Below are 16016 nucleotides of genomic sequence, written 5' to 3' on the forward strand. Positions count from 1 at the left end.
CCTCCCTGATCACCCAAGCTGGGTACCCGAGGTGTACCCTTTGTGTGGGCTGTGCAGATCTTCCTCTTGTAGTTGAGCCTTGGTTGCTTTTGACAAATCAATGGAAGGGATTTACCCAGGCCAGTCAGTTGCAAGGACTGGCTGAGACCACTGACCACCAACCTCTACCCTCCGTGGAGGATCAGCTGTGCAGGGGCAGGTGGTGGGGCTCTGATGTGGTCTGTTGCTGTCCACTGGGTGCACTGGCCTTGGGGTTTCCCGGTGATGCAGGCCAAGGTCAGTCCCCACCTGTGTTTTGCCCAGAGCCACTCTGCTTGAGCTATAACGCAATCTGAGATGGCTGCTACTTGTGTTAGGCTTGGAGATTTCTGAGATGAAGCCAAGCTGTGAATCTAGGCTGCTAGTTCTGGTCCTGGGGCTCACTGAGGCCGGCTGCTGCTTGTGTGAAAGGACTTAGGAAGTTGTGCGGCATGAGTCGAGACCAACCATTCATATAGAAAAGCACCTTGGGTGGGCCAGTAAGTTGGGTAGGGCAGAGTCTCTGGGGATCTCCAAGGTGTATGAAACAGTGTTAGCCAGGTTGACGCAATCTTAGATGCAGTACCAGTCTGCTGTATCTGTGGGAGGAGGACCCAGAAAAGGGACAATGGCCTCTGTTCCTCTTGATGCCAGAGACCTCAGCCTCTGCCTGCACGCCACTGGGGCCTCCCAAGCTGCCACCCTGGCACCAGAGCCCAGAGGGAGTGAGTCTGAGTAGGTGAGTCCGTGTGTGGGTTCTTTAAGAGGAACTGCTTGGGGTTCCAGAAATTTCTTCCACTGACTTAATCCTCAATGGTTTTTGCAGCCAGAAGTTGTGGGGACTAATTTCCCTGGCACTGGAACCCTGGGTTGGAAGGCCCAGTGTGGGTCTGGGACTCCTTGCTCTTGAGATACCCCTTCTGAGTTTTTAGCCACCACACGTGGGTAATGGACCAGCCTATTCTGTGTCTGCTCTTCTCCTACCCGTCTGGAGGGATGTGGTTTCTTTCATTTCGTAGTTGCGAGACTTCCATTCAACTTGATTTCTGTCGGTTCTGAGCAATGGTGGTTCTATATTAGTTGTAACTTTGTTGGGGTTGTGCGAGGAGGGAGGGGAGCCATGTCTTCCTACGCCGCCATCTTGACTGGAAGTCAAGATTGATTTTTGTATATTGACTTTCTATATATAGAGTGACCGGGCTGAATTCATCCATTAATTCTAATAGTTTCTCTATAAATTCCTTTGGATTATGTATGAACACAGCTATGTCATCTATGAAAATGGAAGTTTTATTTCTTTCTTTCTAATTCTCATACCTTTTATTTTATTTTTTCTTGCTTTATTGCTGTGCCCAAGACCTCTGATATGATGGGGAATAGGAGTGAGGACAGCAGGCATCTTTGTCTTGTCCCCAACCTCTAGGGAAAGATTTTTGAATATTCTTTCCGCTACTCTCTATGGATGGATACTTAGATTATTGATTTTCAATCTTTCTCCTTTTTTAATTTATGCAGTTAAAGCTATGAACTTCCCTTTATGTATGGCTTTAGCTGTATCCCACAAGTTTTGACATGTTGTATTTTTAATTATCTTTCAGCTTAAATTTTTCATTGAGATTTCCTCCTAACCCCATGGGTTATTTGAAAGTGCTTTGCTTAATTTTCAAATGTTTAATTATTTTCTAGTTATTATCCTGTTTTTTTATTTCTCACTAATTCCTCTGTGATCAGAGAATATAGTCTGTATGCTTTTAACCCTCTGAAGTCTTCGGAGATTTGCTTGATGGATGAGCTCACGCTCTGCGTGCCGGTGGGAAGAACTGGCTTTGTGCACCGTGCGTGGCAGCGTGAGTGTTCGCTTATGTCGATTAGGCCCGATTGATGTTGTTAAAACACCCCATGCCCTTATTTGTTTTTTTATCTAACAAATGTTAAGAGAAGTGAGTTAAAATCTGCCCATGTAATGGTAGATTTGTGTATTCTCCTTTTAATTACGTCAAATTTTGCTTTTTATTCATGCAGGGAAATGCTTAGGATATATTAAGACATGGGGATAAAACGCTATAGTTCTCTGACTTTTTTTTTTATTTCAGTTTACCTATTATCTCTGGCTGATGTGGCTCAGTGGGTTGGGCATGATCCTATAAACCAAAAGGTCACTGGTTCGGTTCCCCATCAGGGCACAGGCCTGGGTTGCGGGTTCGGTCCCCAGTCTGGGTGCATGTAAGAGGCAACTGATCGATGCTTCTCTCTCACATTGATGTTTTGCTCCCTTTCTTTCTCCCTCCCTTCCTCTCTCTCTAGAATCAATAAAAGAAAAAAACACTTTAATTTACCTACAAAACAGCATGGATTTGGAGTGGGCCAGACAGTCTGGGGTTCAAACCCGGTTGTTCTGCTCACGAGTTCTGCCACTGAAACTTTCCGAACCTTGGCTCCATCACCTGTACAATAGGGCTAATGATATAATACTACACTTACAGCTTGCGGACATGCTATGGTTTCTTCCACCTCAAATTCCTTGTTTGAGCCACATGCCCCTCCAGCAACTCTGCACTTTCTCCAGAACGTCTTAGAACTGTCGGCGCGGTTTCTGCCTCTCCTTCCTGGCCCGCTGCCGGCTTTCGGCCGCTCTTCCCTTCTCGAGGGCGGCACCGACCTCCGCACCGCGACGCCCACCGGGCAGCTCCCGGCCGGTCACTGGCCCTGAAGCGTAAGCGGTGTCGGACTCCACTGAGAGCTCCCTCCTCCTTGACACACTTTCTTCACTTGCTTCTGGAACATTCCACTCTGTCCGGATGCCCACCCCCCCCCCCGACTCACAAACGTACCTCGTCAGTCTCCTCCTTAGGGACCCCTGGACCCCTGGCCTGTAAACACTGGGGTCCGGTTCTGGGACCCTTTCTTTTTGACCCTCACCCCCTTCCCTGGGTGCTCTCGTTCAGCCTCAAGGTTTTGAGACCATCCAGGCTCCAGCAGCCCCCCAGATTTGTGTCTCCAGCCCAGACATCTCTGATCACTGGAGTCGACTCCATTTGGGTGTTCCGTCTGCTTCTCTCTCCGGCCAAACCGATTCTTTACCACCCGCCGGAGCGCCTCCCCCCACGGTCCCCTCCGCGCGGTGAATGATTGCTCCGCGCTTCCGGTCGCTCAGGCTAACAACATGGAAGTTGTTGCTCGTGTCTGGTCCATCAGCACATCTTGTTTCCAAGCACATCTGGAACCTGACCCCTCTCACCCCCCCAGGGGGCCCCCACCATTTGTTGCCTGGCGTCTTGCAGTTAGTGTCGAACCAGCCGGCCTGTTACGCTCCCTGCCTCCCAGTGTGTCCCCGACCCCGCAGCAGCGGAGGGATCCGTCCAACCGCAGACGGATCGCGGCCGCTCTGCTCCGAGCCGAGCCCCGGGCGTGTCTGGGTCCCCCGAGGAGCAGACAGCCGCTGGGGTTACGTGCGCGGTAGTTCCAGCAGAGAAACCACCTGGGACAGAGACTGGGGCAGGCCAGGGGAGCCATGGGGCCGATGCAGGGCTGGTCCTGAGTGAGGGGGCGGGGGAGGGAGGCACAGAGGAAGCAGTGAGCACCCTGCTGCCTCGGGAGGGTTCGGGAGGCCACTGGGAGCTCCAAGGTACAGGAGCCCTGGGTCCCCCAGGGCAGGTGTCCTTAGTGCTCACCACCTGCCGGGAGCAGCCCGTCGGGCGCGTGGCCTCCGTTGCAAGTAGCGGCGGGTTTCAGAGCCCAGCGGCCCGGGGGCCTCCGGTCAGTGCTGATCCGGGGAGGGGCGGGTCTGAGCAACACGGTCGCCTGTCTCCTCACCCTTCAGAGGTTCCTGTCCGGCTCAGAGTCAGCGTCACAGCCCTGACCGTGGCCTCCCAGAGCTCTGTTCACATGTCCCCCCACTGTCATTCCCCGTCACTCACTTGCTCCAGTCACACTGGCCTCCCTGCTGCTCCCCAAACGTCCCAGGCATGGCCCCCCGCCACAGGGCCTCAATGTTGGCTGTGCCCTCTGCTCTAGCGTGTCCTTTCTGTGACTGTCCCTGGGGCCGCTCCCTCAGTCCCCAGCTCTCTGCTCAGATGGCCCCTTTGCAGTGAGGGGCTTCCTGACCTCCCTTTTTAAAACTGCAACCTCCCCGCCCCCTCCATGGCCCGATCTCCCTAACAGGACAGCACAGCCCTGCGCAGTGCAGCGCACCCCAGGATCGCCACTGTGCAGTCTAGTCCAGCCCCCTCAAGGCACAGCCCCAGGCCCCGCTCAGCTCCGGCCCAGCCCCGCCCCTGCAGAGGCCTGGGCGGGCCAATCCCAGCAGGCCCACCCCGAAGGAGGCCAGCCTCCTCACCACCTAGAAATGCCGGCAGGGCCTGGTTCAGAGCCTCTGAGGTTGCCCTGTGTTTCACAGCCTGGTGATGCGGGTCTCACCCTGAATGCAAATGCCGCCAGCAGGTCAGGACCTGTCAGAGGCTTCGCTGCTCAGCTGCTAATTGACAGCACCTCTGTAGGCCTCCCCGCCCTCAGCCCCTGCAGCTGCTCCTGCCCTGGGCACGACCACCTGCCGGTGTGGGCCAGCGGCCCGCGGGGTCCTGGGGCAGGGCGCCTTTGTCTGGCTCAGAAAGCCCCTGGCCTCATGGGAACACAAGGAGCTGGGGGCAAAAGGCCTGGGTTCCAGTCTCGGCTCCCCCACAGAGGGGCGGTGGGACCCGAGACATCTCTGGGGCTCTCCGGAGTAATGTGCGGCAGGCAGCCCACGTGAGCCGGACACTAGGGAGAGGCAGCCGCCCGCAGGAGCCGGGACCCGCTCTGCTGCAGGGGTGTCGGCAGGCGGCTGTTCCTCCTTCCTCTCTGTGACCAGAAGTGTCCGGCTGGAGGGGCGGTCAGATCCGTGGAGACCCGGGCCTGGGTGGACAGAGGGTAGGGGCACAGGGCTTCTGTGCGCCAGGCTTGTGGGCGATGGCCGGCGCTTTGGGCAAGCGTGACAACCCGATGGGTCGGAGCAGGCCTGGGCAGCTGCCTTCCACCAGAACTGGGGCTGCTCCTCGGGGCAGCCCTGCACCCTTCCCTACCAGGGGGCAGCTTGGAAGCCCCTCTGCCGAGACCCACCCACCCTCTGTCCGACTCCGAGGCCCCTCGAACTGGTCCCCAGGGCCACCTTGCTCTCACTGTGAGTGATGCCCTTGAAGTGAGGGACTCCCCAGAGCCAAATGGTTTATTACACGGGTTTTCATGCCCCGCTGCCTCTCGGCGCCTCCCTCCTCCCCTCGGCGTCCCCCCCTCCTCGCCTCAGAGCACCACCTGTCTCTCCAGCCTGCCTCGGCAACCCCTGCTTGCCTGTTGCCAGGGAAACCACCTCCTTGGCAACCAGCTGGCATCCCTATGACATGCACACGTGGGAAGGAAAAGTTCCTGCCTCTCGCTTAGGCTGTTGGTGGCTCTGCTCTGACAGTCCCCGACAGCATCCCTGACGGTCCCACACGGGGCCCAGGCTGTGACCACAGAAGGGGGAGGGAGGTGTCCGGCCTCTTTCATGACCATTTCCCTGACGATGACTCTGCAGTTGTGAAGCACCTGCTATTTTCCAGACCCTGTGCTGGGCCCGTCACGCACAATATCTCATTGAATCATGCATCGAGCCTGCAGGATAGATAGGATTATTCCCATTTTACAGATGAGGAAACTGAGGGGCAGAGCCAGGAGTTGAACTTAGTCTTGTCCGATTTCAAAGCCCCGGGTCTTTCCACCACCCTGAGGCGCTCTGGCCAGGCTGCTCACAGTTGGGCCAAGAATGGGTATGGCCCCGAAACACACGCCCAGGTGAGGGAGGGGTCCCTCATCACGGGCCATGTAGCGGTGTTCTCGAAGTGTGCCATGCACAACCATGCGTTCAGAGACCAAGGGACAAACCAGGTACAGCTGGATGGGAGAGAAGGGTGACCCCCCTGGGTGCCCAGGTCACCTGTGAGTGCCAGCTGGAGTGGGGGCGTCAAGGGAGATCTCGAGGTGTGGACGGGTGGGTGGGACCCTCAGAGGGATGGGGGTTTGAGCGAGGGGAGTAAGGCTGGATGGCGGAGGGCGTGCCATTGCGGCGACTGCCACGGTACCACGGCTGGGGTCTGCGGGCTGGAGCCTTGAGGGGGTGGGAGGGAGGTGGCAGGGGGCACAGAGAGCAGTCACCCTGTGCCAGCGCGAAGGGGTGAGGTGGCTCCAAGAGAGGGAATGGCAGGTACAACAGGTGCGGCAGTGTGACCAGACGTGGCGTGGCGTCCCCTCGCAGACCATGGCCCGCAGGGTCTGCCCATCTTCTGAGCTCCCGCAGGCTGCCAGGGCCAGGCCCTGCCCCTCTGTCCACCCCGCTCTGACCCTCACGCCATCTCTTGCAGGCCCTGCAGCGCCGGGAGACTGAAATCTACGCCTGCATGCAGCCCGGGGCCAGCAGAACACCCTCCAGCAGGAGCCTGGTCTCACAGGTATGCAGGGCACAGGGCAGCCAGCCCGGCTCCCCCTTAACTCCATCAGACCCTCTCCTCGTCTGTGCAAGGGGGCAAACCAGACCACAGGCGTGAGCACCAGCTGAGGCTCGGAGCACTGTCCTGAGACTGCCGGCCTAGCGGCGACAGCACTAGAGGATGGGAACCTGCGCTCTGCCCTTTAGCCGCTGGGTAGCCCTGGCCAAGCAGCTGCCCTCTGTGCCCGAGTCTCCTGTCTGTGAATGGAGGAGCCCGGCAGCTCATATGGGTTTACCATGAGGATCGAATGTTGCGGTGGGACCCACCAGGCACCCACATGGTGTCTGCAGTGGCCAATCAGGCCGGGGGTGTGAGGCTTCCAGCTGCCCCCAGGCCGATGTCAGCTCAGGTCGGGAGCTGGAGTCCGGGCTGGTGCCGGCCCGGGCCGGCCTGGTCAGGGCTCCCTTATCACTGTGCTGGCGGCCACGGCATTTCACTTCATCGCGATTCTCTTTTAAACCTCTGTTTGCTCATCTGTAAAGTGGATGCATGACACTTGGCTGCAAAACCAAGTGCCCCTGAATTCAAACGAGTTCCAAGTCAAGTAACATCTGAGAGCTGGACCCCATAAAGCACAACGGGCTGTTAAGCGGATACAGGAGCTCATGGGTACCCTAGAAGAGCCATCGGGAAGTGAGGGGGCTGGTGCCTGGCCTCCCCCGCCCCGGGGGCCCAGGCTGGCGCTGTGGGGTGAATCTCCTATTCTCAGAGCCCTTTCCATACTCTGCCCTGAGCTGGGCCCTGACAGGAGGCAGGCCTTCCCCATCCCGGGACACCCATGTGCCCGGGCCATCCCAGGACACCCATGTGCCCGGGCCATCCCAGGCAGTGCCCACCCTGTGCTGGGCCCCGGGGTGCTGGCCGGGATGGTAAGACACGCCCCTGCCCTCCAGTAGCCTCGGGGCTGCAGGAACAGGGTCACCGACTCAACAAGTACACGGACACACTTGTGGCCTGTCTGAGAGGTAGGCTCTGGGGAAGCACAGAGCAGGGGGCCCGAGAGGGGGATTGCTGGGGATGCTGAGCAAGCCCCGCAGGTGAGTAGGAAGTTTTGGGGGAAGAAGTGGGGTCGAAGGACCACCCAGACAGAAGAAAGAGCGTGCGTGCAGGGAGGCGCGGGAAAGGCGAGGCCCGTGGGGCAGCGAGCAGGGGCGTGGTGGGGCCGAGAGAGAGAACGGGCTGGCCAGGGGGGCTTGGGGGCAGGGGCTGGCGTCCCTGTCACAGGTGCGCAGGAGGCCATCAGTTTGTTTGCCTCTGACGAAAATGGGATTAGTGCAAGTTTGTTCTTTTCCCTGTTACTTGTAATTTCTCTGTTTCCCCCAGGAAAATCCACATAGGTTCGAGAACGACGATGAATTTAACCTGGTCTATGAAAACCTCTAGGACGGCTCCACCTGCCCGTAGGTCTCGCCCTGGATCAGGGGCTCGGGCGCAGCCCCTCCCTCCCAAGGACTTGGTCTGGACCGGGAGTGAGGCCCTGGAGCACCCCTTCACTCTCCCCCACACCCCAGGCCCTTCCTGCCTCGGCCCGCCCCCGGCCCAGGCAGGCCCACCGAGTGTTCGCCATCTCTAGGCCTTGGTCCAGCTTGTTCCCTCTGCGAGGAGGGCCCTTCCTCAGTCTCAAGGGCTCTCACGGACGCTGCCTGTTCCCAGAGCCCTCCTCGCCCCCTCGACACCCTCAGGCTCTCCTGGCACCGGCCTGCACCGCGGCCCACTGGGCCCCTGGGAGCTCCTCGGGAGGGCCCTGGCGAGGGACCCTCGTCTGTGCTGTGTGCACGCAAAGCGGATGAATAAAGGAGCAACTCTGCAAACGTCCCCCGCCCTCCCTGCCCCTGCTGCACTAGGCCAAAGGCACCAGGCGGCCGCATAAGGTGAAGGGGAGGTGCTGGAACTGGAAGTATGGGGCGTGGGTGAGGACAGTCCTGCAGAGGCCGTGCTGGCCTTGGGGACGGAGCGGGAGGCGGAGGAGGTAGCTGAGAGGCTGGGGGCCTGGGGGGCTGGAGCAGCGAAGATCCAGTGCCCGCTGGTGAGGAAGGGGATCCAGACCCTTCTGAACGGGGGAGGGAGAGGCGCTGGCCAACCAGGAGCTGCGCAACCTAAAGCTCCCTGCCCCCCACCTCGGGAAACCCCGAGGTTGTCTCCCGTCTGCCTGCGTGCACTGCACCGACTGCTTCGTCACCCCCGTTTCTCAAGCCTTCTCCACCCTTGGGCCTCAGCTGCTTCTCCTTCTACCCCAGGCCTTGGTCCCCCCCAGGCCCCTCTTTCTGGCCCATCTCGACTTGAGCCTCCTCCTCCGTCTTTACTGGAGCTATGCCCGGCCCAGGTCCCCTGGGGATCGAGGACCACCTGCTTCCATCAAGGTCTAGCTACGTGGCTTGGTGCCTGAGGCCTCCGCTGGGTAGGCGGAGGGGTCCCTTCATATCGCAGAAGCTCAGGCCCCTCCGGCCTGGCCCTGTGTCACGTCGCTATTCTGAGGGTTCACTGCACCCCTCGTTTCACCTGCAGCGGCCCCTCGCTGCGGGTGGTAACCCACCTCACAGGAAGCCAGGAGCTAAGAGTCCAGGTCGCCCAGGCTATGGGGCTCCACCCCGCATCTCCCTTGGCCTTCCATTGTTTTCTCATTTGTAAACTGGGCAAGTCGGGCCTCCCTCCCCACCCCCTGCTGCCCAGAGGTCCCTGAGGAGCCCGCGCACACAAACCCCAAATGTGCGTGGGAAGGGCAGGGGCCCAAAGTGCAGCCCCAGCCTGGCCCCTAACAGCACTGGGCCGGCCGCTGGCTCCGCACAGCACAGGCCCTCACCTCGGGGAGAGAAAAGCTGGGGTGGAGGGGGGACGTAGACTGATTTTCGGGAGAAGCCCTGCCCCTCAAATAGGGTGATGCTGGGCCTCCCCGGGCCCACAGGGGAGTCCCCAGCCTCCCAGCCTGGGTCTGGGCCTGGCCTGCAGGCACCCAGCAAGGAGGGCTCCGAGCCAGATGACAGGGTTCAGTGGAGAGGCCCCTGCGCCCCAGGAGGCTGGAGTTGAATGAACTGCGTGCCTGTTTAGGGAGGCGAAGCTGCCTTGAGCAGGACTGTCCAGGTTTCCGACTCCAGCAGCCTGAGTCAGCGGCCAGGGCGGGGGTGGGGGGTTGGAGAGGGGAGACTACGGCTCAGGGAGCAGCAGCCTCCGCAAGAAACCCAGAGCCAGCGAGCCCAGGAGGAGCCCACTTGGCCGGGCCGGGACCCCAGACCCTCCGGCTGGGAATCGGCCTTCTCCAGCTGGCCCCGGGAGTGGAGAAGGGGGGCCTGGCGGGATTACCACACCCTCCAGCCCTGGCCCAGGCCCCAGCACGGCTTCCCTGCCCCCACACTCCCTTCTCCACTGGGTCCTGTCCCTCCCTGCACTCAAAACCCAAAACCTCCCACACTCCCCACTTCACTCGGAACAAAATCCCACTCAAGTCCTCCCTGGGGCTTATGGGGTCCTCAGGGACTGACTGGTCACCCACTTGTGGACGCAGACATTGCCAGCGTGGTGGCGGAGCCCAGTTCAGGGCAAGGCTGTGTAGCCAGGAGGTTTTGCTGTGAGCTAGAAGAAAGGCAGGGAGGAGGAGGAGGAGGAAGAAAAGGAGGAGGAGGAGGAGGAGGGGGGAGGGTGGGACCCTGGGAGGGGCTTTGACCCAGGGTGGGTGGGGCACGATTGTTCTAGGACTTCAGCCGTGGAGCCAAGAAGACCGAGTGCTGTTACCCGCCGCCCCCAGGACCGAGAGCCTGTGGAGGTGGGCGGAGGCAGGGGTGAGGGGTGGCAGGTTCCCACAGGGCTGCAGGTGGCAGGCAGTGAGTGGGGAGGAGAGGACAGAGAGCTCCTTGCAGGCAGCCCGGCAGGCTTTCGGGTAACTGAGTGGGTGGAGGAGAGGGAGAGGGGGACCACGCTTGGGGGCCGTTTGGGGGCTGGGTGGCTGCTGGCCTCCCCGGTTCCCCCTCTCAGCAGCCATGTCCACTTGGGCCTGAGTTTCAGTGACAATCAAGACTGCTCAGTGTTGCTCAGAGAGGATGGGGTGCAGGGGGGCTCCCCACTGGCAGAGGCTCAGCAGCTGTGCCTGGGGCACTGTCCCTTCCCCGCTAATCCTTCAGGGAAAGCAGGCTGCCAGGACGCAGTGTGGAGGGTCTGCTAAATGAGGGGCAGGCCTCCTGGTGGGTGGGGACCCAGGCTCTGCGGCTGCCCCTGCGGGGAGCAGCTTGGGGGGAGGGGAGGCAAGCAGGAGGTGTGTGTGTGTGTGGCCTCAGGGGGTGCTGGAGAAAGAGAGCAGCTGGGACAGTGCCCTAGGGAAGGGGACCTGTGGGGGACAGGTGACACTCAGGAGAAGGGGAGCCTAAGGGCAGATGACAGCAGCCATCCTGAGGGCGCACGCAGGACCTGGAAGGCTAGGGGTAGCCCCAGGCTGCCCTGAGGGCCAGACCTCGGGTGCTGCTCCCTCCCGTCTGGACCCTGCCCCCAGGCCTGGCCTGCCCTTGCTCTGACCCGAATTTCCCACCGTCTCTCCTCCTAGGTCAAACCCTGCCGCCCTCTGCAGAGCCTTGGGGCATGTGAAACATTTCAAGTGCCCCTGACGCCCTGGCCTCTGCAAGGCAGCAGCTCCGAAATGGCCCACCTACCCCTGCCCATGGGTGCAGGCTCCAACCCCCACCCCCCCCCCGGCTCTTGCTCCTCTCAGCCCTTGCTGGAGAAAACCAGCCCTGCAAACTGAACTGCAAAGTGGGTGTGGGAAGCGGCGGCCCCTCCTGTGTGACAATTTCCAGAGGATTCTGCAAAGCAGAGTTTCCATGGGAACACGTGTCCGTGGCACGGGGAACCCCACCTTCACAGCTACCGTCACGGGACCTTGGCTGGGGCGGGGGTGCCCTGCCAGGCACAGCCACGGCTTTTGGCCACCAGCCCTCACTAACCTGAAATCAAGTTACAGGCAAATTTGCCCTGTATTTTCCTTTTTTTTTTTTTTTTTTACCATTCTAATTTAAAGGCCACGCTCCATTCTAAGGATGCCTCTGGGGTTTCCAGGATGGATTTTTATGTAGTTCAATACTTTTCTTGGCAGAACGCTCCGCCAGCAGAGGTGGGCCATGGCCTCAGCCCAGCCGGGCTGATGGAGTGGCGTCTCTCTGTGTCCCTCTTGGATGCCAGGGGATGTCCCTTGTCATTTCTGAGTCCAGACTCCAAGAACTGGGGACAATGGCATGAGGCACGGAGACCCCTCCCTTCCCAGGCCCCTCTGCCCTGCAGTTCCCACCACGGCCTCCGAGCTGGGTCAGGCCCCGCTCTGTGCACCCGGCTGTGGACGTATTTTTTAATGTCTATCTACATGGGTGAGGTGCTCTTGCCACCTGGAATCCTCCATCCTGACCCCTTGCCCCAGGGCTGACCCCTGAGTCCTTTGAGTGTTTTCTTCCGGGCTGTTTTTATGCATCTGCATACCTATATGCGTACATACGAACGTGTAAGATACGTAGTCTTTGTGTGGGGTTCTGAAAATCTTAAACGGCACCCTCCTGCAGGTGTTACCTGCGCTTGCTTTGTTCATCGGCCCCCCGTGGTGGGGGTCTGCCTGGGACAGCCACTCCCAGCTGCCAGCCTCGCCCACGGCAAAGGACTCCGCAGGGCCAGCGGACCCTCCTGTAATCAGGCTTCTAGAGTGGCCTTTCTGTCGCTCGCCATTGTCCCACACCGCCGAAAGGGCCGCAGGGGACATCTTGGACATACCTGCAAACCGGTCAGGGTGTGGACATGAACTACTCCCCCCGGCACTGCTGAGTCCGCACACGCGGCGGTTGTACTGGTTCCAGCCCTCGGGCCATTTACCTGCAGTATCTCCTTTAATCCTGAAACGAGGGGCTTGCCTCCCCATTTAACCAAAGCAGAAACCATGGTCCAGAGAAGCTAACTACCTGGCTAAAGGTCCTATGGCCCGGAAGGGGCATCGCTGGGCTGGCTACGACTGTGTTTGTGTGTGGTCCTGTTGCCTCCGTAGGTCAGGGGAGGGGGGCTCTGCTGTGGGGAGGGGGACAGAAAGAGTCTTAGGCTGAGGAAGCCCACGAAGGGACAGGTTTCCTTCAGAGATGGCCCGTCGGCCTCCCATCGCTCACACCCTGTTTGTCAGAGCTGCGGGAGTCTGGGGTGGCCTGCTGCCCCCCGCTGCTGCCCCCCACCCCCCGACAGGAGTCTCTCTCTTCGGGCAAACAGAGACAAGGCAGTAGGGATGGTGGGTCCAGACTGGTGCCTGGCACCCCCCACACCCACGGCGGGGCCTCGCATCAGGCAGCCTAGACGTCTGGATCCCAAGCGTCCCCGGGAAATCTCAGGCACAGCACGCCTGGAGGTGTGAGCCTGCTCTTGGAAGCTTTATAATCTGGGATAATGCTGCTGTAATGGGCATTGTTCCCCGCTTACAATCCTCTCGCTACCTGAAAACCTACTTGCAATGGCTGTGTCTGGAGAGGGTTTAATTTTTACCACTTTGTGGCACTTCGGGGACTGAGGAGCAAAGGCTTTTTCTCTGTCAACCCCTTTGCCCACCCGCCCCGATGCCCCAGTGAGTGCCACAGGCCGGGGGACCGTTCTGGCTGACCTCATTGCCTCGGCTCAGGGCACAGCCCTGTACCCCGGGCCCCTCCGTGGGTCCCAAGCTGACCTGGTTTCCTCCCCAGTCCCCACTCCTTCCTCCTTTGAGCCCACCCATTTAATCTCCCCGCAACCCCTCCCTCTTCCAGCCCTTCTGGGTCTCTGCCGCCAGATTGGTCTTTTGATAGCGCACATCTGACTCACTCCGCTCTCCAAACCCCACAGCACCTTACATTTACGGTCAAATCATTTCAACAAAGGGGCCAAGGTATTTCAACAGGGGGAAAGTCTTTTCAGCAAGTCGCGGTGGGAGACAGGGCCATCCTCATACAAAGAAGGAGGTTGGACCCCTGTCTCACACCCTTCCTCCGTCCACAGGATGGGGGTCTTGTCCTTCATTCCTGCACTCAGGGGTCTTGCAGCCTCTTAGTTCCAGCTACGTGCCAGCACTTTTACTGGGGCCAGGATGAGAGACAGATGGTCCTGTCCTCGTGGAGTCCACCAGCCTCGTTTCTGGCCAGCTCCTGTGACCCACAGTCACCCTAAGGCCCATCCGTGCTCCTGTCTGTGACTGCCGTTTCCCCAAGGGCCAAACTCCTTACCTCTGAACCTGAACAGGCATTCTGTTCAAATGCCACCTCTTCCAGGAAGCCTTCCCTAAAACCCCCTCTCCACTAAATAGTTCATTCATTGCTCTGACCTCCTTTCATGGAGTCAATTCATCTCTCCGGCAGGCTCTGGGCTTCCAGAGCGTGGGGGTGAGGTGGAGGTGGGGAGCTTGTCTCATTTTCCGCCTGACTCATCACAGGGGCTCTGGAGCCATTTGTTTAAAGAATAGGTGAAATCTTTTCTTCGGCTGGCGATTTGGTGCCAGCGCTTGATGAGAGAGAGAGAGAGAGAGAGAGAGCATGATTTTTTTTTTCCCCCAATTTCCAGGAAGTGATCTCTAATTAGTACGTGACCCATTTTATACATGTGAAAAGGGAGACAGACGCGTTGCTGCCCCCACAGCACCTGGAGAGGCGAGGGATGACGGCACAGGTTCTGGAAGACCAGCCCCTCCCACCTGCCGGGAAGGGGCCGGCCCTGTGCGGGGGCTGGGGGCTGTGGGCGGCCCGGGCGCTGGAGAAAGGCCAGCGGCAGCCCTCGCCTCACCTCCTCCTGCCTGCGGAGCGAGGCTGTCGGAGGCTGCGATCGATGACACGTGCCCGTGGAGCCGGCGTCAGGGGCCTGGAGCCCTGTTAGGGTGGTTCTGCTAATTGATCCCAGAAGCCCCTGTCACTGCCAGGGGATGCCTCAGCCGGCTCGGCGATGTCCTGACTGCTGTCCCTTGCCTCACCAGATGGCCTCCCCTCCTGTCTCAGCTGCCTCTAGGCTAGGCCAGGCAGCCCCGGCCGTGCGGGGCCTGGGACTCTCCAAGCAACCGGCAGAGCTAAGCCCAGTGGGCAGTGCAGGGAGCAATGGAGAAGTCCCCTGCGGGTCCCTCATGTCCCAGCCAAGACACAGCCACCCCGAGAGCGGCTGGATCGGTGGGGGAGGCTCAGAGCTGCGGGGGCCTTTAAAAGCTTTCCTATTCCTCTCTGACACCCAGTAGGAACCTCAAATGCTCCCCACCTTCCTCCAGCAGCCGGTACAGGCACTGCCTCCTTTGCAGGGAGCCCTGAGGTGCCCTGTGTGGGGAGGGTGGAGCCAGGAGAGCTGCCGACCTCACATCTGTTAGGACAAGTCTGCGCAGGTCCCGGGGCGGGGTGGGGCGGGGAGAGGAAGACTCTGGAGCCAAGTGATTCGGTCCAGATAAGACAATGGTAACTGTGGTGTGTATAGCGAGCTGGAGCTTCCGCCCCTCGGCATCCTCGCCCCACCCCACCCCCTGCTTCCTCTCAGGGAGTGAGGAGCTGGGAGGGGCGGAGAGGCTGACACTGGGTCCCGGGCCCCTCTGTGGCGCTCCTGCCCCACGTCTCAGTGCTGGGTGACTCTGCTGTTTCTTTCTGGGTTCCAGTCTGGAGCTGGAGACCATGGAGAGCGGGAGGACGCTGGGTCCCGGAGCTGCCCGCCTGCCGGGAGGAGCAGCACCTGCTGACGGGTATGGGGTTTCCTGATGAAAATGCTCTGGAGTTCGGCAGTGCTAAATGGTGCACAGCCTTATGAATATGCTAAAAACCGCTGAACCGCGCACGTTAAAAGGGTGAATTTTATGATATGTGAATTACATTTCAATAAGAGAAAACAAAAACTGTCCTGTTTAAACACTTTCTGTGCCCCTGTTCATTACTCCCAGGTCAGAGCACACGCACACGCACACACTTCCCCGGGACCCGGTCCAGCTCCGCCCTCTACCCTTCGGCCCCAGCTCGCCCTGCCCTGTCCCCTTTCCTGCCCTTCCTCCTTCCCTCCTACAGAAAAGCCTTCCTGGGGCCTCGCTCAGCCTCCAGGCTCGGGCACCTGCAGCTCCCTCTGCCTAATAGTTAAATGCTTGCTGAGTTCTTATCTGCAACTGGACACTGTTCCCATTTCACAGATGAGGAAACTGAGGATCAGAGAGATACAGCAAGGTGCCCAAGGTCGTGCAGCTGGCAGACGGTGCGGCTGAGATTCACGCCCCAGAAGTGACGTCAGAGCTCAGGATCAGCGAGTTGCCTTCTGCGGTCGGCTGAATAATGACCCCCGCCCTCGGCAAGACGGCCACAGCCTAATCCCTGGAACCGGTGAAAGGCTTTGCCAGTGTGATTAAGGATCTTGAGATGAGGAGATTATCCTGGATTGTTACTGTTGCCAGTGTCCTTAATGGAGGAGGGAGATAACACAAGGCAGAAGGCACTGTGACCTGGAGTCAGAGAAAGATTTGAAGATGATACGCTGCTGGCTTTGAACGCGGAGGGAGAGACTGTGAGCCAAGGAATGCAGCTC

At 59.6% G+C, this 16016-nt stretch overlaps 1 protein-coding gene across 2 annotated transcripts in view; it reads left to right on the plus strand.

The window, feature by feature from the left end:
* Positions 1-8330, plus strand: part of NFAM1 (NFAT activating protein with ITAM motif 1) — a 31267-nt gene extending 22937 nt beyond the window's left edge. For both annotated transcript variants that reach the window (XM_045835007.1, XM_045835008.1), the window contains exons 5-6: positions 6390-6476; positions 7839-8330. In XM_045835007.1, the coding sequence (XP_045690963.1) occupies positions 6390-6476; positions 7839-7898 (147 nt within the window). In that variant the 3' untranslated portion in view covers positions 7899-8330. The remainder of the gene's footprint in view (positions 1-6389; positions 6477-7838) is intronic.
* Positions 8331-16016: the final 7686 nt, after the last annotated feature.

Source organism: Phyllostomus hastatus, unplaced genomic scaffold (genome assembly GCF_019186645.2).
Source record: "Phyllostomus hastatus isolate PE091 unplaced genomic scaffold, TTU_PhHast_1.1 phas_contig_198, whole genome shotgun sequence".
In the NCBI taxonomy this organism is placed as follows: Eukaryota; Metazoa; Chordata; class Mammalia; order Chiroptera; family Phyllostomidae; genus Phyllostomus; species Phyllostomus hastatus.